The 26,888-nt window shown below is 39.7% G+C and overlaps 1 protein-coding gene across 2 annotated transcripts in view; it reads right to left on the minus strand.

The window, feature by feature from the left end:
* Nucleotides 1–26,888, minus strand: part of SORBS2 (sorbin and SH3 domain containing 2) — a 551,268-nt gene that overhangs the window by 298,790 nt on the left and 225,590 nt on the right. Inside the window, exons 2-3 of one of the 2 annotated variants that reach the window (XM_053703891.1) lie at nucleotides 19,493–19,525; nucleotides 10,629–10,764 (exon numbers count right to left, since the gene is read on the minus strand). In XM_053703891.1, coding sequence (XP_053559866.1) covers nucleotides 10,629–10,764; nucleotides 19,493–19,525 — 169 coding nt within the window. The remainder of the gene's footprint in view (nucleotides 1–10,628; nucleotides 10,765–19,492; nucleotides 19,526–26,888) is intronic. The other variant, XM_053703892.1, reaches the window with a different exon arrangement.

The following is a 26,888-nucleotide window of genomic DNA, read 5'->3' on the forward strand; positions in this document are numbered from 1 at the left end:
TATGGCCCCCATTTATTAACATGCAAGCATTCAGTGCTAGTGAGGCCCACTTTTATTGTTGCAGAAGCAAAAACTTGATATTCAAACAAGAATAAAACAGCACAAACCTAAATATTTACTTATAGGCACAGACATGGATGGCAACCCCCTTGTATTTTTATACAAACAAGTCAGTCTAGCCACAAAGTTCATAAAAAAAACTAAATTTATGCTTGCCTGATAAATTTCTTTCTTTCTGGATATGGTGAGTCCATGGCGTCCTCAATTACTGTTGGGAATATCACTCCTGGCCAGCAGGAGGAGGCAAAGAGCACCTACAGCAAAGCTGTTAAGTATCCCTCCCCTTCCCACAATCCCCAGTCATTCGAATAAAAGAAAATGGAGAAAAGGAGAAACACAAGGTGTAGAGGTGCCTGAAGTTTAGTAAAAAAAAAAGGTCTTTAAAATACAGGGTGGGGCCGTGGACTCACCATATCCGGAAAGAAAGAAATGTATCAGGTAAGCATGAATTTTGTTTTCTTTCCTAAGATATGTTGAGTCCACAGCGTCCTCAATTACTGTTGGGAACCAATACCCAATTTAAAGGACACGGAGGACTAGGGAGGGCCAAAACAGGTAGACCTAAACAGAAGGCACCACCGCTTGCAGACCTTTCTCCAAAAGAAGCCTCAGCCGAGGCAAAAGTATCAAATGGATACAATTTGAAAAAGTATGTAATGAGGACCAAGTAACAGCCTTGCAAATATGTTCAACAGAAGCTTCATTCTTGAAAGCCCAAGAAGAAGAAACAGCCCTAGTAGAATGAGCTGTGATTCTCTCAGGAGGCTGCTGTCCAGCAGTCTCATATGCCAAATGAATAACACTTCTAAACCAGTGAGAATGACTATGATTGTGGGAAGGAGAGCTTTGCGGTAGGTACTCTTTGCCTCCTCCTGCTGGCCAGGAGTGATATACCCAACAGTAATTGAGGACGCTTTAGACTCACCATATCTTAGGAAAGAAAAAGCACCTTTATTCACCCATCAGGTTACAAATGAAAATGGCATCTTCATTTTTACCATGATAGGTGAATTAGGATCCTTTTTATTTGAACTTTGAGGCTGGGCTTACTGTTTGCAGAAGCAAAATCGTGTGCAGTCCCTTCCCCTGCTAGAGCAGGGCTTGTCAATTAAGAATTGGCAAAAATGTATTATTTGGCTTTTTTTTACAAAATTAATGCACAGATTATAGCTGCAAGCAGCAGCTTTTGACACTAATACATTTGTCGTTGAAAATAGCCAAAGTGCAGCACACAAAGATCTGTGAAAATCTAATGTCAATCATCATGAATGAATCAGTCGATGCTTATTTAAGTTCACCACCTCAGACCACTGCAAGCTTCCATGAGCAAGTCTTCACCACAAGGGCATAAAAGCTGCATTTTTGTCATCTTAAATAAACCGCATGATGTACAAATGATGTAGCTACTATAATCGCATTACATACTATTAAATATTATTTTTATATCTGTTCCTCATTTTGGCCTTGATATTCAAAACCTCTCCGCTCAGGTGAGATATTCTAAAACAATCCTCCAGCACTGTGAGGTCCCTAATGAAATTTTCAAATGACAGATTTTGCTTTACTTCTCCAAGGGGCGTTCCTCCCTGCATTTCTGTATGGGAAGGAGAGACAAGCCCAGTGCATTATAGTCTTTGTGAATTCTATTTTATATAAAACTTTAGACTTCAGATTAAATTACTTCCTATGGGCCAGATAATCAAATATTCTCCAGTTTGGAGAAAGATTATAGTTCTGACTTCACTGAACTTTCTAAGAAAATGGGAGGAACTTGGAAATCCCAGAGAGATGAGAGATGCCTTCCTTAGAAAGTAATTAAGCTTTCTGGGATACAAAATTTCACATGGGAGAGAGGACACTGGAAAACTCCTGGGGCTTATAGAAAGGCTCAGTTTGCATCAATTCTAAATTAAACAAAAATATTTTCACTACAATTTAACTTGCTTTTGTCTATATTTTAGTAAATATTACTTTTCTGTTAGTTAAAATAAGTGTATTGTGAAATTTGAGCAAACTTCACCTGCATACAGCTGGCGAGACAACCCTAGCCAAAAAGAATGATCTGCCTGGAGTCATTCTGAAGTATTCAATGACTCTAGACTAGTCATCAGAATCCTTCCTAAAGTATACCCACAGGCCAAAATATTTAAATGAGAGGACTCTAGAGTCATTAACCATCTGTTCATGCCTGTGAAGTAATCAGTAAGGTAATCTGCTAATAATTCTAAAGTCATCACCCAGAATTTTTTACCTTAGCTGATGACTTTACAAGCCTGATGAAGTCTGATGATAGTTTGATGATCATCAAATGACTATAGGGTGGTCTCTAAAGTAATCCTGTTTGTCATGGGAAATCAGTGAGACCAGCTTGTTTAAAATGATTACAAAATTTTACAGGAATTGTGAGAGAGCTTCAGACATACCCAGGGAACTGCCCTGTCCCTCCCACTTTCTGTAACTGTCAGTTTATAATGGATAAAATACAAAGTGAAATGAGAGTTGTAAAAGATACAAAAAAAATATACAAACGATAGGATATAACATGCTGCAAATGCAGCAGTTTCCGAGCGAGCCGTTAGGCTCGCAGGAAACATAAGTTAAGAAGCAGTGGTCTTAAGACTTCTGCTCCTTAACTTATCCGCCACCTCTGAGGGGACAGACAGCAATCATCCCGATCAGACACCCCTGCTAGTGGCGAATCTGCAAGGGGCGGCATTGCACAAGCAGTTCACAAGAAATGCTTGTGCAATCTTAAATGCAGACAGCGTATGCTGTCGGCATTTAGCGATGTCGAGCAGACATGATCCATCCGCCCGCATCTTTATAAATCGGCCCCAAAGTATGATTTTAAGTTATTAAAGTAACACAGAAACTTTCAAAGCATAATCAGAATGTGTAAAATCACTGCAAAATCTAAATTTAAATGTATTAAAATACAAATGAGAAAGTGCAAAGCTTAAATGCAATAATACTGAAAGGACACAATCTGAAATGTATAGTAATATAAAAAACAATGCACAAAGTTTAAGTGTAACAAAACTCTTATATAATTGGGTGCTATATTGCCCTGGGCTTGTCTCGGCTTCATATACATAAATGAGAGAGATCTTGCTGTGCTGAAGAGTTCTGCCCTTTTTCTTTTGAAAATTCAGTGAGTTTAGCCTCTGTGAAGTCTCTCCAATCAGGAGAATTTTTTAATAATCGGGCCTCTGGGTTGTGATTCTCATATGCATAGAAATCAGAGAAAAGAATATTTAAAATGAATAGTTAAACTATAACTCCCTACATCAGTGGTGCCCAGTCTTCAGTCTACTTTTTGTTAAATGTGTCAGTAATTATATATTTGTGTTAAATGTCAGGAAAAAAAGCTTGAACTGGATATTCTGTGCTTTTATCATTGCTCCAAACCCCATTCATGTGCCATAACCTGAGATGAAAGTTATGATGTATCAGATACTTTGGCAAAATATACTTTGGTGCTGTAAAACAAAGATTTCTTTCACCCTGAGGTCACATTGTTACTATTATTTTGAAACTACACAAAACGTGTGTGTCATACCTGTCAGTGTATCGATACATACTGGTGAATACCAGTCTACCTTTCAGCCACACAAGTTCCAGCTTTTGATTAATGCAATGCCAGAAAAAAATGTAGCAGTGCTGAACAATTCCAAATATCCTGTTAGCAAAATGACTGACCTCCACTTTGTCTAAATATATTTTATTTTTAGCCAATGGAAGGAGCTTATAATTTTCCCTCCATACAGAAAAAATGAAATTTATGCTTACCTGATAAATTGATTTCTTCTACAATACGACGAGTCCACGGATTTCATCCTTACTTGTGGGATATTATCCTCCTGCTAACAGGAAGTGGCAAAGAGCACCACAGCAGAGCTGTATATATAGGTCCTCCCTTCCCCTCCACCCCAGTCATTTGACCGAAGGTTTTAGGAAGAGAAAGGAAAAGCTAAAAGGTGCAGAGGTGACTCACTGAAGTTATACAAATAAATAAAATATAATCTGTCTTAAAATGACAGGGAGGGCCGTGGACTCGTCGTATCGTAGAAGAAATCAATTTATCAGGTAAGCATAAATTTCCTTTTCTTCTACAAGATACAAGTCCACGGATTTCATCCTTACTTGTGGGATACAATATCAAAGCTACAGGACACGGATGAAAGGGAGAGACAAGACAGAGACCTAAATGGAAGGCACCACGGCTTGAAGAACTTTTCTCCCAAAAACAGCCTCAGAAGAAGCAAAAGTATCAAATTTGAAAAATTTGGAAAAAGTATGAAGGGACGACCAAGTCGCAGCCTTACAAATCTGTTCAAGAGATGAATCATTTTTAAAGGCCCATGTGGAAGCCACAGCCCTAGTAGAATGAGTCGTAATTCTTTCAGGAGGCTGCTGTCCAGCAGTCTCATATGCTAGGCAGATGATACTCCTCAGCCAAAAAGAAAGAGAGGTAGCCATAGCTTTCTGTCCCCTACGCTTTCCAGAATAAACAATGAATAATGAAGATGATTGACGGAAATCCTTAGTTGCCTGTAAGTAAAACTTTAAGGCACGAACCACGTCCAGGTTATGTAACAGACGCTCCTTCTTAGAAGAAGGATTAGGACACAAGGAAGGAACAACAATTTCCTGATTAATATTCTTATTTGAAACAACCTTGGGAAGAAAACCAGGTTTGGTACGTAGAACCACCTTAACAGAATGAAATAGGAGATAAGGCGAATCGCACTGTAATGCTGAAAGCTCAGAAACTCTTCGAGCAGAAGAAATAGCAACTAAAAACAGAACTTTCCAAGATAACAATTTAATATCTATGGAATGCATAGGTTCAAACGGAACCCCTTGAAGAACTAAATTCAAACTCCAGGGAGGAGTAATTGGTCTAAATACAGGCTTAACTCAAAAAGACTGAACATCTGGCACATCTGCCAAACGTTTGTGAAACAAAATTGACAAAGCCGAAATATGTCCCTTTAAATAACTTGCTGATAACCCTTTCTCCAATCCTTCTTGGAGAAAAGACAGAATCCTGGGAATCCTAACTTTACTCCTTGAGTAACCCTTGGATTCACACCAATAAAGATATTTACGCCATATCTTATGATAGATTTTTCTAGTGACAGGCTTTCTAGCCTGTATCAAAGTATTGATGACCGAATCAGATAATCCCTGCTTAGATAAAATCAAGCATTCAATCTCCACGCAGTCAGCTACAGAGAAATTAGATTTGGATGTTGGAAAGGACCTTGAATGAGACCTTGAATGTCCACTAAATCCGCATACCAAGTCCTGCATGGCCACGCAGGCACTATCAGGATTACTGAAGCTCTCTCCTGTTTGATTCAAGCAATCACGCGTGGAAGGAGAGGAAACGGTGGAAACACATAAGCTAAGCTGAACGTCCAAGGCACTGCCAAAGCATCTATCAGTTCGGCCTGGGGATCCCTTGACCTGTATCCGTAACGTGGAAGCTTGGCATTCTGACGAGATGCCATCAGATCCAGTTCCGGTCTACCCCATTTGCGAATCAATGAAGCAAACACCTCCGGATGGAGTTCCCACTCCCCCGGATGAAAAGTCTGACGAATCTGCTTCACAAATTTCTACTCCTGGGATGTAGATTGCCGACAGATAACAAGAGTGGGTCTCCGCCCATCGGATTATCTTGGATACTTCTGTCATCGCTAAGGAACTCCTTGTTCCCCCCTGATGATTGATATATGCCACAGTCGTGATGTTGTCCGACTGGAACCTGATGAATTTGGCCGAAGCCAACTGAGGCCACGCCTGAAGCGCATTGAATATTGCTCTCAGTTCCAGAATATTTATTGGAAGTTAAAACACCCTGAGCCTTCAGGGAATTCCAGACTGCACTCCAGCCCAGAAGGCTGGCGTCCGTTGTCACCATCACCCACGAGGGTCTGCGGAAACAAGTCCCCTGGGACAGATGATCCAGTGACAACCACCAAAGAAGAGAGTCTCTGGTCTCTTGATCCAGATTTATCTGAGAAGATAAATTTGCATAATCCCCATTCCACTGTCCGAGCATGCACAGCTGCAGTGGTCTGAGAGGAAAGCGAGCAAACGGAATGATGTCCATTGCCGCTACCATTAATCCAATTACCTCCATACACTGAGCCACTGATGGCCGAGGAATGGACTGAGTATTTAGAATCTTTGATTTTTTGACCTCCGTAGAAATATTTTCATGTCTACCGAGTCTATTAGAGTTCCCAAGAAGGGGACCCTTGTCTGTGGAACTAGTGAACTCTTTTCTATGTTCACCTTCCAACCGTGAGTTCTCAGAAAAGACAGGACTGTGTCTGTGTGAGATTTTGTCAGATGATAAGTTGATGCCTGGATCAAAATGTTATCCACATAAGGTGCCACTGCTATGCCTCGCAATCTCAGAACTGCCAGAAGAGACCCTAGAACCTTTGTGAAGATTCTGGGTGCTGTGGCTAACCCGAAGGGAAGAGCCAGAAACTGATAATGTTTGTCCAGGAAGGCAAACCTTAGAAACCGATGATGATCCTTGTGGATAGGAATATGAAGGTAAGCATCCTTCAAGTCCACAGTAGTCATATATTGACCCTCCTGGATCATTGGTAAGATTGTTCGTATAGTCTCCATCTTGAACGATGGGACTCTGAGAAACTTGTTTAGACACTTGAGATCTAAAATGGGTCTGAAAGATCCCTCTTTTTTGGGAACCACGAAAAGATTTGAGTAAAACCCCTGTCCCTGTTCTGGAACGGGACAGATTACTCCCATGGTATAGAGGTCTTTTACACAGCGTAAGAACGCCTCTCTTTTTATCTGGTCTACAGATAATCGTGAAAGATGAAATCTCCCTCTTGGGAGAAAATCCTTGAATTCCAGTTGATACCCGTGGGTCACAATTTCCAGCGCCCAGGGGTCCTGAACGTCTCTTGCCCAAGCCTGAGCAAAGAAAGAAAGTCTGCCCCCTACTAGAACCGGTCCCGGATCGGGGGCCGCCCCTTCATGCTGTCTTTGTAGCAGCAGCGCGCTTATTGGATTGTTTACCTTTATTCCAAGCCTGGTTGGGTCTCCAGACTGACTTGGATTGAGCAAAATTCCCTTCCTGCTTTGTGGAGGAAGAGGAAGCAGAGGGTCCTCCTTTATAATTTCAAAAGAAACTAAAATTATTTTGTTTACCCCTCATCTTAACAGACTTATCCTGAGGTAGGGCATGGCCTTTACCTCCAGTAATGTCAGAAATGATCTCCTTCAATTCAGGCCCAAAAAGGGTCTTACCTTTAAAGGGAATAGCTAAAAGCCTAGTTTTTGATGACACATCAGCAGACCAAGATTTGAGCCATAACGCTCTACGCGCTAGAATAGCAAATCCTGCATTTTTCGCCATTAATTTAGCGATTTGAAAAGCGGCATCAGTAATAAAATAATTAGCTGACTTGAGAGCCTTAATTCTATCCAAAATGTCATCTAATGGAGTCTCAACCTTCAGAGACTCTTCTAGAGCCTCAAACCAAAAAGCTGCTGCAGTAGTTACTGGAACAATACAAGCCATAGGTTGTAAAAGGAAACCCTGATGAATAATTAATTTCTTTAGAAGACCCTCTAACTTCCATAGGGTCTTTGAAAGCACAACTGTCCTCAATGGGTATAGTTGTACGCTTAGCCAGGGTAGATATAGCTCCCTCTACCTTAGGGACCGTTTGCCACGAGTCCCGAATGGTGTCTGATATGGGAAACATTTTCTTAAAATTAGGAGGGGGAGAAAACGGTATACCTGGTCTGTCCCATTCCTTTTTTATAATTTACGAAATTCTTTTAGGAACTGGAAAAACATCAGTGTAAGTAGGCACCTCAAGATATTTGTCCATGTTACACAATTTCTCTGGTGGTATCACAATAGGGTCACACTCATCCAGAGTCGCTAAAACCTCCCGAAGTAACAGGCGGAGGTGTTCAAGCTTAAATTTAAAGGACGTAACGTCCGAATCTGTCTGAGGTAACACATTCCCTGAGTCTGAAAGCTCTCCCTCAGACAGCAATTCCCTGACCCCTAACTCAGAGCACTGTGAGGGTACATCGGAAATAGCCAATAAAGCATCAGAGGATTCAGTATTCACATTAATACCTGACCTACTGCGTTTACCCTGTAACACTGGTAATTTAGATAATACCTCCGTAAGGGTAGTTGACATAACTGCAGCCATCTCCTGCAGAGTAAAAGAATTAGACGCACTAGAGGTACTTGGCGTCGCTTGTGTGGGTGTTAAAGGATGTGACACTTGGGGAGAATTGGATGGCATATACTGATTCTCTTCAGACTGAGAATCATCCTTAGGCACACTTTCTTGACCTAAAATATGCTTTTTACAATGTAAGGCCTTTTCAGTACAAGAGGTTCACAATGTAAGAGGGGGTTCCACAATAGCTTCTAAACACATAGAACAATGTGAATCCTCAATGTCAGACATGTTGAACAGACTAGTAATAACCACAACAGTCGTTAAACACTTTATATATTGCTTTAAACAAATTTTGAGAAACGTGTACTGCGCCTTTAAGGAATAAAAAGCGCACAATGTTTCCAAAACTGCTTCAAAAACGTTAATTTGCTCTAAAACTTAACTGTAGCTCATTAATGGCTCCAAAAATTATTGCACCCCAAGAGTAAGGGGAGTAATTAACCTCTAAAAGGAACTTAAATCACAAAAATGTCAAATAAATGCTTGCTGCTTCTCAGCCAGAAGGAAGTACGCATCTGATGGCCGATGCTCGAGTAGGCCTGAAGCGGTTTTAAGCAAAAACTAAGTGGAACATATTACACCCCAAACAACATACCAGTATAAACAAACCGGTTTATCTGTGCAAACAAAAACCGATCAACAGTTCCTGCCTCTCCCAGTGTCTCATATAATCCCATTATAATGAATGCCCAATATGTCAACAGAAAAATAAAACATAGGTTTCCAGTAACAACCCTTTGTCTAACAGGTCTACTGCTTACCCCATTCCTTTGCAGGGAAATAAATGCCAGCCAGTTCTGATATATCAAGTCTCTTCAGAAATAAAGGGCTGCACACCGTTCTCCACACTGAAGATGTCTCTTGTGTTACCTTCAGAAGTCTTGTGGGAACTAACATGGATCTTAGTTACAGCTGCTAAGATCATCAACCTCAGGGCAGAAATCTTCTTCCATATCCCCCTGAGGAAAAAAGTACACACCGGTACCATTTAAAATAAAAAACTTCTTGATTGAAGAAACTAAAACTAACACCTCACTTTACCTCTTCCTAGTATAACACAGGCAAAGAGAATGACTGGGGGTGGAGGGGAAGGGAGGAGCTATATATACAGCTCTGCTGTGGTGCTCTTTGCCACTTCCTGTTAGCAGGAGGATAATATCCCACAAGTAAGGATGAAATCCGTGGACTCGTCGTATCTTGTAGAAGAAACAACCTATGCTTTCTTCCACAAAGATTAAATTAAATTACAGCTTTACGATTTCATGTTACTGCTTTTTTGTGTTGTGTGAAAAAATACTGTAATAAAGACATTTTTCTTCTGGTTTCTACACTTGGCAGGTTAAGATCAGGATAAATCACTCTTCCCTGAGGTTCAATACTGAAGTGGTGATTTTTCACAAAGCCACAACCTTACTAAAGTGCACATTCAGGATTATCCCCATTTTGGTGTAATTGTTTTCTCTACTTTACCGTCAATAGCTTCAATGAATCACAAGGGTATGTGTGTTCTGAATATAACAGAATGCCTTCGGCACTGAGAGGAGGAATATTATAGCTATAAGCAGTGGCTGCTGACTACCTGGTGCTAATGTTCCATGGAGATCCACAGAGAAAAGCATTAGTTATTTAAAAGAATGTTTTCATTACATATTTGGTGGTCAGCGCCATGAATCCCTTCACTTATCTACAGAGTTTTACATATATAAATCTGTACCAAGAAGCTAACATTTTCCAATACAGCATGTTATTCACTATTATAGGTTGCTAAAACTGCATTCCTGCTTAGTTTAAACTCCCGGTTAAAGAGTGGAAAAATATCTGAGTCATTCATGTTTGTGCCGATAGATAGATATATGATAAATAGATAATATATAGATATAGACATAAACAAACTGAGTACAATGAAGATATTAAACTTTTTCTGTTTCTCTCCTGCCTAGTTCCTTTTTTTTCTTTTACTGCTTTTTTCAGCCTTTTATATATTTATTGAGAAATCTTTTAAAAAACAAAGTGTTGTATTTTCAGTACATAATTCTTCAGCTGTAATTCAACATATCCTGAAAAAGGTTCTCAGAATTCATGCTAATGGGATAATCTCACAGTGATATTATGCTACAGAGGCAAACTGACATACAAACAATTCACAAAAGTTACAAAACTACTTTGTGAAACCAAACAATGACTGTCATGGATACTATTATTTTCCTTGCTTGTTCTACTAGATCAGTTGGTACACAGCACACCTATGTTTTTGAAGAGCTAAGAAATCTGTCCTCTATGTCTGCATAGAAAATACATTAAACTTACCTATGATTCGATTATTATGCGTAACAATCATGTTGGAGTGACGAGAGGGGGATGATGGGTATGTAGGGGGTGGCGAAAATGGCCGCTGAAAGTGATTCACTGGACTGCCTGAACTTCCATTAATTGTTACTGGAGTCTGCAAAAAACAAGAGTGTTTAATGACACACATTATTCTGCATGTTACATGATGGAACTGTTGGGAACATTATGAATAAACCAAGCCGTGTTACTAAAGCTACAGGCATAACAAGCTAATGGTATGTTAGCATTAAAACACTGCTATCTACACAGCAAGCACAACTGGTTAAAACTAATTAGTCAAACTATGGTAACACTTTCTAGGTTTACATGCAAGCATCACCTACAGAGGTGCAGAAATGAGGCCTCCTATAGTTCAATGATGGTAGAAAAAACCCAAAAGCCAATATGCCAGATTTCAGCAATTCTTTCCCCCCACATATACGTAAATGCATTGTGTGTAATGATAACACGTTATGATTTCCCATACAGTTCTAAGCTATGCAAGAACCAAAGAATATTTGTTTGCATTAAAAGCCAAGTAGGATATTATTTAATCAGGACACTGCAAATTGTAATTATGTACTCAGTACTTTGTTTTTGTTTTTCCCTTTGAAAATATGACAGGTAAATTGATAATATGTCAAGTGATGGAGACTAATATTTAATTTGTCATGCAATAATTGACATAAATGTACTTTGTGTGTTTTTTAAAAGCATGATTGTTACAGCGATCTAGTCATGTATTTATTATAATCCGCTAGGTCTTCCAGATGCTTTTATGTTTGTCTTCCCTTGTTATAATGTGCTGCTTTTAGCATGGAACTAAAAGCCCAAGTACCAGACTAAACAGTCATACACCAGCACCCATTTCTCTTCCATGAGCGATGTGAAGGGAACTATTAGGCACACCTGCCACAGCTATTGGCATTTAAAGGTAAGCATCTGCCCCCCATATAATCCTCCCCACCGAGAGTAAACATTGCAGGGGGGGGGGGGGGAAGACAAATGAATGTCCATTTTTTTCTTTCAATTCCCCTGAATAAAGCTCAGTTTTAGAGGAAGAAGCACAGTATTCTGGGAGTTACACAGCATTCTTGAATTTCTAGTTCCCTATTTCCTTCTCAGTATTGTGCCACTGCAGTTCTGGACTCTAATTCCCAGCATGCAATGTACAATGGTGAGGAATGAAAGTCCTCTCCCATCTGCTTTTTAACAGCAGCAAAGAATATTATTATTATTATTGTTCTACTTTATTTATAAAGCTCCAACATATTCCGTAGCGCTGTCCATTGGTATAGTTTGTTTAAATAAAACAACGATACAAAACTTGTAAGAGACAAGACATAATTTGACAAATAAATACAGGAGGAATTCAAGGCCCTATTCCTGTGGAGGAATGTAAGGCTGCAAGGGTGAAAATTATGTTAATACAGAGTTAGATGAGGGTAAGTATTAGGTAAGTGGAATTAATGTATTACTGAGTTGGGTGTTAGGCTTCCCTGAACAAAAAGGTCTATAGGGAGCGTTTTAAAAAATTCAGATTAAGGGAAAGTCTGAAAGCATTCCAGAGGGTAGGTGCCACATGAGAGAAGTCCTGCAGTCTAGCATGGGAATAAATGATAAAGATGTAAGGAGCAGATCATTGTTGGATCTTAGTGGGCAGGCTGAACTATATTTGTTGATTAGTGAAGATAGGTAGTGGGGAGCGGCGTTGGTAAGGACTATGTAGGTCAGGGTGAGAATTTTTAATTTAATTCTGCTGTGAATGGTGAGCCGGTGAAGGGACTCGCAGACAGGTGCAGCAGATACTGAGTGATGGTTATGGTGGATTAGCCTGGCAGAGGCATTTAGGATGGATTGAAGGGGGAAGAGGCAGGAGAAAGACCAGTGACCAAACAATGAATATAACAATAAAGACATTACAGCATGCAACTGAGTCACTGTTGTGGAAATATATCTATCTATATATATATACATATACAGTGAATATAAAAAGTCTACTTATAACTGGGCATGTAGCTGTGTTCAGAATTAAGCAATCACATTCAAAAGCATGTTAAAGGACCAGTCAACACATTAGATTTGCATAATCAACAAATGCAAGATAACAAGACAATGCAATAGCACTTAGTCTGAACTTCAAATGAGTAGTAGATTTTTTTATAACAAATTTCAAAGTTATGTATATTTCCACTCCCCTTGTACCATGTGATAGCAATCAGCCAATCACAAATGCATATACGTGTAGTCTGTGAATTCTTGCACATGCTCAGTAGGATCTGGTGACTCAAAAATTGTAAATATAAAAGACTGTGCACATTTTTTTTAATGGAAGAATATTGGAACGTTGTTTAAAATTACATGCTGTATCTGACTCATGAACATTTAATTTAACCTGAGTGTCCCTTTAAATAGGAGTCAGTACACACCTGCCATCATTTAAAGTGCCTCTGATTAACCCCAAATAAAGTTCAGCTGTTCTAGTAGTTCTTTCCTGATATTTTCTTAGTCGCATCCTACAGCAAAAACTATGGTCCGCAGAGAGCTTTCAAAGCATCAGAGGGATCTCATTGTTAAAAGGTGTCAGTCAGGAGAAGGGTACACAAGAATTTGCAAGGCATTAGATATACCATGGAACACAGTGAAGACAGTCATCACCAAGTAGAGAAAATATAACGCAACAGTGACATTACCAAGAACTAGACGTCCCTCCAAAATTGATGAAAAGACGAGAAGAAAACTGGTCTGGGAGGCTGCCAAGAGCCTACAGCAACATTAAAGGAGCTGCAGGAATAGCTGGCAAGTACTGTCTGTGTGGTAAATGTGACAACAACCGCCCGTATTCTTCATATGTCTGGCTATGAGTTAGAGTGGCAAGACAGAAGCCTTTTCTTACGAAGAAAAACAGCTAAAGTCCAGCTAAAACACATCTGAAGTCTCCCAAAAGCATGTGGGAAAAAGTGTTCTGATCTGATGAAACATAGGTTGAACTTTTAGGCCATAATTCCAAAAGATATATTTGGCACAAAAACAACACTGCATATAACCAAAAGAACACCATACCCACAGTGAAGCATGGTGGTGGCAGCGCCATGCTTTGGGGCTGTTTTTCTTCAGCTGGAACTGGGGCCTTAGTCAAGGTAGAGGGAAATATAAACAGTTCCAAATACCAGTCAACATTGGCACACAACCTTCAGGCTTCTGCTAGAAAGCTGAACATGAAGAGAAACTTTATCAGCATGACAACGACCCAAAGCATACATCTAAATCAACAAAGGAATGGCTTCACCAGAAGAAGATTAAAGTTTTGGAATGGCCCAGCCAGAGCCCAGACCTGAATCCGATTGAAAATCTGTGGGGTGATCTGAAGAGGCCTTTGCACAGGAGATGCCCTCGCAATTTGACAGATTTGGAGTGTTTTTGCAAAGAAGAGTGGGGTCATCTTGCCAAGTCAAGAGGTGCCATGATGATAGACTCATACCCAAAAAGACTAAGTGCTGTAATAAAATCAAAAGGTGCTTCAACAAAGTATTAGTTTAAAGGTGGGCACACTTATGCAACCGTATTATTTTAGGTTTTTTTATTTTTACCTCCCTACACCTAAAATATTTCAGTTTGTTTTTCAATTGAGTTGTACAGTTTATAGGTCACATTAAAGGCGGAAAAAGTTCTGAAATTATTTATTATTATTATTATTTATTCTGAAATCTTTGTCTCATTTGTTACATCACAGAAACCTGACATTTTAACAGGGGTGTGTAGACTTTTTTATATGTATATATACACATATATACACATATATATATATATATATATATATATATATATATATATATATATATATATACAGGGCTCAAAATTTCCACTAGCCAGTGGCGAGTGAAAGTTAGTGAGCAAATGTTGGGCTACAATACAAATATTATCTAATAGGATATTATATATCTGTGAAAGGGCAATGATATATTATTCATCTAGGGCTATAGGGAACCCATTAGTGCTTAGACTGTTCCTTCTGAGAGGGCACACAAGGGCAGAGAGAGATTGAAGAGGAACAGTTAAAGTAGAGAAAAAAAAACAGATACAGAGTGGAGAAAAAAAAAGAAAAAAGTGAAGAGATATGAGAGAGGAAGAGTGTAAAGAGAAGATATGGTGTGAGAGAGAGAAGGGAGAGGGAAAAAATAGAGATTGAAGATAGTGGAGAAGGAAAGATGATAGTTATAAAACAATTTTTCCAGGTCTGCTTTGTCTTCACATTAATGTTAACACTCTCCGCTTTCTCTTAGATTAACAACTTCCTTATTCTGTCCAGCTGTTGTCTTCCCCAGAACACTCGATGTTGCTAACTGCTATGCACTTTTTTTTTTTTTTTATTTACTACTGTATGTGTCATTATTTAATTTATGGTATAAAACAAAAAACAATATTAAAAAAAATACTGCACAATAAGGTGTTTCACATTGGCTAAACATATGCAAAGGGGGGGGGGGGGGTAGTGAGCGTCAGTGGGTAGCAGGTGGGATCAAAAGTGGCAAGTAACATTTTGGGCTGGCTAGTTATGCTTGAAATTTCCTTCTGTGTTTATGTCTTTATCACAGCTCCCTAGTGTCAGCTATTCATGACAAATCTGTTTACTGCATCAGTTGTCAACAGCAAAATGATGATATTTTAAATGGTGATATTTTGCTATCTGTCACAAGAACTGTGAGCGTTTCTATGGTAAAAAAAAAAAGTGTCAATACTGAAACCTGGTGTTTATCAGCTCTTTGCATGTACATGGAGAATTTCCTCAGTTTTAGCAAACCTATTATCTATAGCTTATTTAATGCCCTTCAATATAATCCTTTCTGTGCTATTAAATATAACAATTTAGCTGTGCATTTTGGCAAGAAATTAAACTTGTGTGTGTCTCACACCATATGCAAACTGTTTGTGCTATGATGATTAATGAAAAAATAAGAAAGGATTTAACAAAAGGTTTGTAAGGAATTTATAGTTCATACTTATATTGTGGTAATATTCATAGACAGCATAACAACAAACCACAACACTAGGCAAGAAAAGTACTCATCTGAGGCCAGACAAAGCTTAATAGCTTGAATTATGGATGGTACCAGCCCAAGGGGCAGCCTCTTTTAGCCCACTTGTGACTTACAAAAGGAATATCAGTCTTATCCCATCAGGAAGATTAGTCCAGCCAAAAATACCAGGCAATAGACTTCTGAACAATGTGTACAACTAACATCAGACATACATTTCTGCCTTTATGGGCCTCATCTATGAAGGTGCAGCTATATCCCTCTAAGTCATAGTGGGCCATGTCCGGTTGCCCCATCATCCTAGTTGGTACCATCCCATAGGGCAAGCTATCAAAGGAAGAATAAACCTCAAATCTTTGTTTCATGATTCAGATAGAGCATAACATTTAAAAACAACCTTTGAATGTACTTTTTTTTAATCAAATTTGCTTCATTCTTTTAGTATCCCTTGTTTAAAGAGCAGCAACTACCGTGAATTGGCTGAACACATCAGGTGAGCCAATGACAGCAGGCATATATATCTATCCACCAATCGGCAGCTAGCTCTCAGTAGTGCATTGCTGCTCCTGAAACTACATAGGTACTAAGGGGCCGATTTAACAAATAATCGGACTGACATGATCCGCTGCATCGGATCATGTCCACCCGACAACGCTAAATGCCGACAGCATACGCTGTCGGCATTTAACATTATTATTATTATAATACTTTATTTATTATGCGCCAACATATTCCGCAGCGCTGTCCATGGATACAATTCATTTAAGTAACACAATACAAGACTTGTAAGATACAGGACAAAATTTACAAACACATACAGGAGGGATTGAGGGCCCTATTCCCGTGGGAACTTACAATCTAGAAGGGTAGGAGGTTGAGAAACAGGAGGTGAGGACTGCAAGACTGAGAAAGATGGTAATACAGAGTTAGATGAGGGAAATGTTAGGTAAGTGAAATTAATTTATTATTTAGTTGGGTGGTAGGCTTCTCTGAACAGAAAAGTCTTCAGGGAACATTTAAAGGAAGAAAGATTAGGGCAAAGCCTGACAGCACGAGGGAGAGTGTTACAGAGGGTAGGTGCTGCACGACAGAAGTCCTGCAGTCTAGCATGAGAGGAGGTGATAGTTGTGGACAGGGCCGGATTGGGCAGTCGGGATACCGGGAAAAATCCCGGTGGGCCGCCAGCCCAGCTGGGCTGGCTGACTGCTGTGCTGTATAAATATATTATTGTATTTTTGCTCGCTTCACTTCCTTTCCTTCCTTGCGATTTGAAAATATTTTGAAAATATTGCGGCGGTAATTATCACATCATATCAGCAGTGATCAGTCGTCCCTGCTGTTACAGTACACACACTGACTTAGTCCCCAGGGCTCACACTTACTCTGTGATGCTAACCGCTAAGGTGCTAACCTTCCTAAGGACCTCGGACCTTACCTAAGACCTTAGTTACCGCAGTCCGACCGCAACTACTACCAATTAGCCTTGATGAAGTTCCATAATCAGATGCCAGAGTGTGACTGAGTCTGTGTCTGACTGTCACTCACACAATCAGTCACAGGCTCAGTGTGTCAGTGACAGTCAGTCTGTCACTGAGGCCGGCGGCGGGCAGAGCGAGCACAGGGCCACTGGGCCAGGGTCAGGAGAACTCAGGTCTCACTGTCTCAGGATCATAAGCGGGGGCCGGGTCGGTCACTGGGTCAGGTGGTGGGGCGGGCCGGCGGCTTACCTAACATCACGACACACTGAGTGAGTTGACTGACTCTCTTCCAACCGTAACACCTCATCACGACTTAGTGGAGGGAGTAGTCAGTGAGCCGAGCCGTTGGGAGTAATGCTGTGCAGCAGGCCACATGGGGACACGTGTGGGAGCAGCAGGGACTGAACCTTTAACCTGCTGAAGAAAGACTGCGGGACCCAGTCACAGGTGGCTGGCATATTAGTGCCATTGCAACTTGGCAACAACAGCAGCAAAGCAGCCAGCAGAGAGACACTGGCAGGCAGCGCCAACAGGGCAGGCTGCAGGCACATTCATTCAGTTTGATCATCACGAATTCATAATCATGTATGTAATATTTTTTTTTATAAATTATTATTTAATTTGTTAATGTGAACAAGTTATTACTAACAGAACAAGGCAAATTAGGTAAAATAAGTAAATTGAATAGCTAAATTGAATTTTTACTTTTTACCTAAGAGAGACTGTGTGAACCTATGTGTGTGTGTGTGTTGTGTGTGGGAGAGACTGTGTGAACCTATGTGTGTGTGTGTTGTGTGTGGGAGAGACTGTGTGAACCTATGTGTGTGTGTGTGGGAGAGACTGTGTGAGTGGGCCTATGTGTGTGAGAGAGAGAGAGAGAGAGAGACTGTGTGAGTGGGCCTATGTGTGTGTGAGAGAGAGAGACTGTGTGAGTGTGAGAGAGACTGTGTGAGTGAGCCTATGTGTGTGTGAGAGAGAGAGACTGTGTGAGTGTGAGAGAGACTGTGTAAGTGAGCCTATGTGTGTGTGAGCGTGTTTGAGAGACTGTGTGCATGAGACTGTGTGAGCGTGTGCGTAAGTGCCTTTGTGTGAGTTTCTGTATATGTGTTAATATGTATATACATTTTTTGTTGCGCTGTGTGTGGTGCGAGGCTGAGCTAGAGCCGGAGGGGGGCGGAGCTGACCTGAAGGGGGCGGGGCTGAGTCAGAGGGGGCTGGGCTTGGCCATATAAATTTCCAGGGCTGGTCTGATGTCCCAGTCCGGCCCTGGTTGTGGATGCAAGGAGCAGGTCATTGTTGGATCTTAGTGGACGGGCTGGAGTATACTTGTGTATTAGAGAGGATAGGTAGAGGGTGACAATAACGTACAAATTAACACTGCACCCCTCATAACGCAAAACTCGTAATCTAGCCGATAGTTAATTTGTTGTACTCAAACTGCTCTATAGTAATGCATTGCTGGATACAGTGTTTGTAAGAACGAATAACATTGCTAGAAAGATTGATGCAAAAGGTAAATTGGAACGTTTTGGTTTTTAACAATCTGTAATCTGTATCATGCAAGTTTGATTCTGACTTTCGCATCCACTGATCAGTCTAAACAATCCGTTAGACCTATTTAATTTAAAGCTATCTCCAATATAAAGTTGTTAAAAAATAAAATTAGTTTGTCTTACAATTATTCTCTAATAATTCAGGAACTTAAAGGTAACAACTATCTTTTAGAACAAATTAGCACTCTTATTTTGGATTATGAGGCATACAAAATAGTCATCATATAGCCCTATATCATTTCTACCCTGCCCCCTTATAAGTTTCCTCCATACTGTATTTTCTGGTATTTACTAAAGTAAACTATAGTAATTTGTAACACTATTACTAAGTAAGTGAAAAAAAGTTACTTGCCCACAAAATGTTGAAGAAAGGCAAAAGGCTAAAATCTCAGGGTGTCTATTAGAAGGCAGAGACTCAATTTTTAAGTTCTAGCCTACAAAATGTTACCACATAGTCAACATCTCTGCATATATAGTTTACATGGGTGTAAAGTGCAAACAAAGGCACAAAACAGAAATTAAATGTGTAATTTAAATATTTTTGCTTTGTCATACATTGATGGGTTGGTAATTCAGTAAGCAACAAATATATGAAACAATTTTTGCCATGCCACATCTGCTATGTGTGCAGTCTTGGTGCGTTAGCACATGCAATGCATTGCAACAAACCCACTCGCTCCTGGCTTTAAAAAAGGCACTCGTCTTTCTAATGTAATAGCACGAAAGGTAGCAGGAAAAAATGATAATGTATCTTTCTTCAGCCATGAAGCCATTACCTTCACTTTGGTAGTAAATTTCTGGCTTCCAACCTGAGATTAGAAGATAGTAAGAAACAAAGATGTATTATGACATAATAAAACATTGCTTTGCGTAAATTTTTTTACAAGCTTTTACATGAGTTATTTGCTTGCCAGCATGTTAGATGAATACAGGTAATTTATAATATGTAAGGACCAGAAGCCTATGATACAGGCAAATGTGACAGTGATAAGTTCCTCTTCTCTGGGATTTTACCCTCAAAGGCCATATAACATATTAGGTGTTTTGGTAGCAAAACAAAAGAGCTCTGTAAACATTACATTATTGGTGACTTAACAGTAGTGCAGAAGGCAAGGGGGCCCATTTATCAAGCTCCGTATGGAGCTTGTGGGCCCGTATTTTTCTGCCAAGTCTGAAGACCGCTGCTCCATAACCCTGTCCGCCTGCTCTGAGCAGGCGGACAGAAAACGCCGGAAATCAACCTGATCGAGTACAATCGGGTTGATTGACAGCTCCCTGCTGGCGGCCCATTGGCCGGGAGTCAGCAGGGGGCGGCGTTGCACCAGCAGCTCTTTGTGAGCTGCTGGTGCGATGTTAAATGCGGAGAGCATATTGCTCTCCGCATTCAGCGAGGTCTTGCGGACCTGATCCGCACTGTCGGATCAGGTCCGCAAGACCTTTAATAAATAGACCCCAATGTCTAAACAAGAAAACAAGACCATAAAGGCATTGACTGAACGTGCAATATAAAAAAGGGCATCAACATGAGGGCAACAGAAACGTAAAATATATAAAATGTGGGTCATTCAATATTACATTTATTAGTGTGAAAATAAATGTAAAGCTCATGGCATTAAAATAATGTTAACAGATATTCCAGCAGTAAATTAACATCTGATTAACTACTCAAGTAAACAACAAAGAAGAATCCTAACCATGTACTCCTCTCAGAACACTTTTCTATCTCTGAAGCATACAATCTAGGATTCCATGCTTCTATGGATACAAGGACCTCTGTGTCTAGAGAACAATGTTACAAAATTGATTGATTCACCATAGATACACCCTAGAGACAGAAATTCTAAGATCCTGGCATATGCTGCTGGTTAGACTAAGTGTCCAATGTTTTCAGAATAAGGGCCATATTTGAGTTTTAATTTTATCCTTAGGACTTATTCTATTAATCTAAGCTATATTTATATTATATTAATTATTGTATGTATGTTCTCTTATATTAACTTCAAATTGTAATTATTTTATATTTTTAGCAAGTCATACTTAATCTATTCATAGAATGCAGCTAGTTGCAGGTGGAGGAATAGTGGTGAAGAAGTGAATAGTTAGAAAAAAGGCAGACAGTAAATGGTCAACCCTGCTTTAGATTGCATATTACCTTAGGATAGGGTTACACAATAACCAATTTCTTCATTAAAGACTGTGGATTTTTATTGATACAAGCAGCTATAAAAATAATCGATTGAAGACACTAGGAGGAGGGAAAAAAGATAACCCAATACACCAGAGCTTTAAATCCCTCCCACTTCCCCACAATGCTCAGTAATACATATAAAAAACAGAAACAGTAAGCAGGAAAGATAAAATATGGCAAATGAAGTGCAAAACAAGTACTGCGTCCACCTGAACAGAAAGGGAGGTGTTTGTGGACTCACTATCATGAAAGAAACAAATTTATCAGGTAAGCATACATTTTGTTTTCTTTCATCAGATGGTGAGAGTCCACAATTCACCACATGTAGGAATCAATACACAAGCAGTGAAGTACACGAGATAACCATGAAATGGTGGGACAAACAGTAAACACAGGTACATTACTAATTAGGCACTACAGCCCGCAGTACTTTCCTGCCAAAACCAACTTCAGAAAAGGCATACACAGCAAAGCGATAAAACTTAAAGAAGTGTGCAAAGAAGAATCAATAGAATCCTCATTATGTAAAGCCCAAAAACTGGTAACTGCTTTAGTAGAATGCGCAGTAATGCACTTAGGGGGAGCCTTCACTGCCCTCAAATATGCCTTAAGAATTAAGGCTTTAAGCCAGGCAGCTAAAGTAACAGCTGTAGATTTTTGACTCTTGCAAGGACCAGAAAAATGTACATAAGAGAATAATAAAGACTGTGGCTTCTATAAAATATTTAAGAGCTTTCACAACATTTAAATTGTGAAAAAGATGCTACTTAGAGTTCTTAGGGGCTGGACAAGAAGAAGGAACCACAATTTCTTGACTAATAGACTCTGTAGATACTTCTTTAGGAAGAAAAGAATATCTAGTATGAAGAACAGCCTTATCCTGCTGACAATTTAGAAAAGGAGGTTTGCATGACAAAGCTGAAAGATCAGAAGCCTTCCTAGCCAGAGAAATAGCTAGAACAAAAATAACTTTCCAGGATAAAAGCTGAAGGTCTAAACCAAGTATCGGCTCAAAAAAGGAGTTTGAAGAACCCTCAAAACTAGAGTAAAATTCCAAGGAAAAATGTAAATCAGGTTGAACGACCAGGGAACCACTAGGGCATCTATCAGACTTGCCAGAGGGTCAAGCTGGGTCAAACGAGAGGCATGACATTTATCTCTTGCACACCACGTCTCACAATTTGGTCAAAATCTTTCTGATTCAGAGACCATTCCTCTGGGTGAAGAGACTGGTAACTGAGAAAGTCCCTGCCTCACAATTGTTGCCACCGGAATGTAGATAACAGAAATCATGTAATGATGGCGTTCTGCCCAGTTGATAATGCAGAACACTTCCCTGCAATTGGAGGGGCCATAGATGAAATCTAGCAAATGGAACTGCATCTGAGAGAGCAATCATGAGACTCACAACTTCCATGCACTAAGGAACGGAAGGGTGAGGATGCATCTGCAAACGGGTACAGACCTTCTGCAACTTCAGTCTGCGCTGATCTGTTAGGGACAAACACAGAGTCACTGAATTGATTGTGAACCCCAAAAATGATACACATGTGTCTGAGAAGTTAAGAAGCCTTTTGGAAAAAAACATTTCCATCCATGTCTCTGAAGCAACTGAAATACTAGCTGAGTGTGAGACACAGCCAGATGAAGAGAGAGAGCCTGAAGCAGAAAGTGATCTAATTAAGAAACTACAGAAATTCCATGAGCTCTAACTATAGGCAACAGAGCTTTCAGCACTTTTGTAAATACTCTGGGAGCTGTAGCCAGACTGAAAGAAATAATGGTCTATAAAAGCAAATTTCAGGAACTTTACATGATTATTGTCAATATAAAACATACTGAACAGTACTCCCTTTCTTTGGTATAAAAATAATATAATAAGATTTGAATAAAACCCCTGGTTTAATTTTGAAGTTAGTAAATAGGTATAGAAAAAAATGTGTCTGAAAACTCTATGTCCAGCCTAGCTATCTCCTTGTTAGGTAGGTGATATCCAAACCTCTCAAAATAAAAATCAAAAATAGTATATATAGGAGATGCGCTAAAAAGCTGCTGGACGAAAACAATATATAATTTAGAGTATAAAATGCTTATTGTTGATATGTGAAGTGTGGTCCTACTATACTAAGAAAGATAGGGGGGCGTATTGATCTGGTTTGAACAAGAAACATAAATATGTATACAAATAAAAGAGGAAACAAGTTCTTCTCTAGATAAATCAAAACAACATAATTTATGTAAGAACTTACCTGATAAATTCATTTCTTTCATATTAGCAAGAGTCCATGAGCTAGTGACGTATGGGATATACATTCCTACCAGGAGGGGCAAAGTTTCCCAAACCTCAAAATGCCCATAAATACACCCCTCACCACACCCACAATTCAGTTTAACGAATAGCCAAGAAGTGGGGTGATAAAAAAGTGCGAAAGCATATAAAATAAGGAATTGGAATAATTGTGCTTTATACAAAAATCATAACCACCCAAAAAAAAGGGCGGGCCTCATGGACTCTTGCTAATATGAAAGAAATGAATTTATCAGGTAAGTTCTTACATAAATTATGTTTTCTTTCATGTAATTAGCAAGAGTCCATGAGCTAGTGACGTATGGGATAATGATTACCCAAGATGTGGATCTTTCCACGCAAGAGTCACTAGAGAGGGAGGGATAAAATAAAGACAGCCAATTCCTGCTGAAAATAATCCACACCCAAAATAAAGTTTAATGAAAAACATAAGCAGAAGATTCAAACTGAAACCGCTGCCTGAAGTACTTTTCTACCAAAAACTGCTTCAGAAGAAGAAAATACATCAAAATGGTAGAATTTAGTAAAAGTATGCAAAGAGGACCAAGTTGCTGCTTTGCAAATCTGATCAATCGAAGCTTCATTCCTAAACGCCCAGGAAGTAGAAACTGACCTAGTAGAATGAGCTGTAATCCTTTGAGGCGGAGTCTTACCCGACTCAACATAGGCAAGATGAATTAAAGATTTCAACCAAGATGCCAAAGAAATGGCAGAAGCTTTCTGGCCTTTTCTAGAACCAGAAAAGATAACAAATAAACTAGAAGTCTTTCGGAAAGACTTAGTAGCTTCAACATAATATTTCAAAGCTCTAACAACATCCAAAGAATGCAATGATTTCTCCTTAGAATTCTTAGGATTAGGACATAATGAAGGAACCACAATTTCTCTACTAATGTTGTTAGAATTCACAACTTTAGGTAAAAATTCAAAAGAAGTTCGCAACACTGCCTTATCCTGATGAAAAATCAGAAAAGGAGACTCACAAGAAAGAGCAGATAATTCATAAACTCTTCTGGCAGAAGAGATTGCCAAAAGGAACAAAACTTTCCAAGAAAGTAATTTAATGTCCAATGAATGCATAGGTTCAAACGGAGGAGCTTGAAGAGCCCCCAGAACCAAATTCAAACTCCAAGGAGGAGAAATTGACTTAATGACAGGTTTTATACGAACCAAAGCTTGTACAAAACAATGAATATCAGGAAGATTAGCAATCTTTCTGTGAAAAAGAACAGAAAGAGCAGAGATTTGTCCTTTCAAAGAACTTGCGGATAAACCATTATCTAAACCATCCTGAAGAAACTGTAAAATTCTCGGAATTCTAAAAGAATGCCAAGAAAAATGATGAGAAAGACACCAAGAAATATAAGTCTTCCAGACTCTATAATATATCTCTCTGGATACAGATTTACGAGCCTGTAACATAGTATTAATCACAGAGTCAGAGAAACCTCTTTGACCAAGAATCAAGCGTTCAATCTCCATACCTTTAAATTTAAGGATTTGAGATCCTGATGGAAAAAAGGACCTTGCGACAGAAGGTCTGGTCGTAGCGGAAGAGTCCACGGATGGCAAGAGGCCATCCGGACAAGATCTGCATACCAAAACCTGTGAGGCCATGCCGGAGCTACCAGCAGAACGAACGAGCATTCCTTCAGAATCTTGGAGATTACTCTTGGAAGAAGAACTAGAGGCGGAAAGATATAAGCAGGATGATACTTCCAAGGAAGTGATAATGCATCCACTGCTTCCGCCTGAGGATCCCGGGATCTGGACAGATACCTGGGAAGTTTCTTGTTTAGATGAGACGCCATCAGATCTATTTCTGGAAGCTCCCACATTTGAACAATCTGAAGAAATACCTCTGGGTGAAGAGACCATTCGCCCGGATGCAACGTTTGGCGACTGAGATAATCCACTTCCCAATTGTCTATACCTGGGATATGAACCGCAGAGATTAGACAGGAGCTGGATTCCGCCCAAACCAGAATTCGAGATACTTCTTTCATAGCCAGAGGACTGTGAGTCCCTCCTTGATGATTGATGTATGCCACAGTAGTGACATTGTCTGTCTGAAAACAAATGAACGATTCTCTCTTCAGAAGAGGCCAAGACTGAAGAGCTCTGAAAATTGCACGGAGTTCCAAAATATTGATCGGTAATCTCACCTCCTGAGATTCCCAAACTCCTTGTGCCGTCAGAGATCCCCACACAGCTCCCCAACCTGTGAGACTTGCATCTGTTGAAATTACAGTCCAGGTCGGAAGCACAAAAGAAGCCCCCTGAATTAAACGATGGTGATCTGTCCACCACGTTAGAGAGTGTCGTACAATCGGTTTTAAAGATATTAATTGAGATATCTTTGTGTAATCCTTGCACCATTGATTCAGCATACAGAGCTGAAGAGGTCGCATGTGAAAACGAGCAAAGGGGATCGCGTCCGATGCAGCAGTCATAAGACCTAGAATTTCCATGCATAAGGCTACCGAAGGGAATGATTGTGACTGAAGGTTTCGACAAGCTGAAATCAATTTTAGACGTCTCTTGTCTGTTAAAGACAGAGTCATGGACACTGAATCTATCTGGAAACCCAGAAAGGTTACCCTTGTCTGAGGAATCAATGAACTTTTTGGTGAATTGATCCTCCAACCATGATCTTGAAGAAACAACACAAGTCGATTCGTATGAGATTCTGCTAAATGTAAAGACTGAGCAAGTACCAAGATATCGTCCAAATAAGGAAATACCACAATACCCTGTTCTCTGATTACAGACAGAAGGGCACAGAGAACCTTTGTAAAAATTCTTGGAGCTGTAGCTAGGCCAAACGGCAGAGCCACAAACTGGTAATGCTTGTCCAGAAAAGAAAATCTCAGCAACTGATAATGATCTGGATGAATCGGAATATGCAGATATGCATCCTGTAAATCTATTGTGGACATAAAATGCCCTTGCTGAACAAAAGGCAAGATAGTCCTTACAGTTACCATTTTGAACGTTGGTATCCTTACATAACGATTCAATATTTTTAGATCCAGAACTGGTCTGAAGGAATTCTCCTTCTTTGGTACAATGAAGAGATTTGAATAAAACCCCATCCCCTGTTCCAGAACTGGAACTGGCATAATTACTCCAGCCAACTCTAGATCTGAAACACAATTCAGAAATGCTTGAGCTTTCACTGGATTTACTGGGACACGGGAAAGAAAAAATCTCTTTGCAGGAGGTCTCATCTTGAAACCAATTCTGTACCCTTCTGAAACAATGTTCTGAATCCAAAGATTGTGAACAGAATTGATCCAAATTTCTTTGAAAAAACGTAACCTGCCCCCTACCAGCTGAGCTGGAATGAGGGCCGCACCTTCATGTGGACTTAGAAGCAGGCTTTGCCTTTCTAGAAGGCTTGGATTTATTCCAGACTGGAGATGGTTTCCAAACTGAAACTGCTCCTGAGGATGAAGGATCAGGCTTTTGTTCTTTGTTGAAACGAAAGGAACGAAAACGATTATTAGCCCTGTTTTTACCCTTAGATTTTTTATCCTGTGGTAAAAAAGTTCCTTTCCCACCAGTAACAGTTGAGATAATAGAATCCAACTGAGAACCAAATAATTTGTTACCCTGGAAAGAAATGGAAAGTAGAGTTGATTTAGAAGCCATATCAGCATTCCAAGTTTTAAGC

Source organism: Bombina bombina, chromosome 2 (genome assembly GCF_027579735.1).
Source record: "Bombina bombina isolate aBomBom1 chromosome 2, aBomBom1.pri, whole genome shotgun sequence".
Lineage (NCBI taxonomy): Eukaryota > Metazoa > Chordata > Amphibia > Anura > Bombinatoridae > Bombina > Bombina bombina.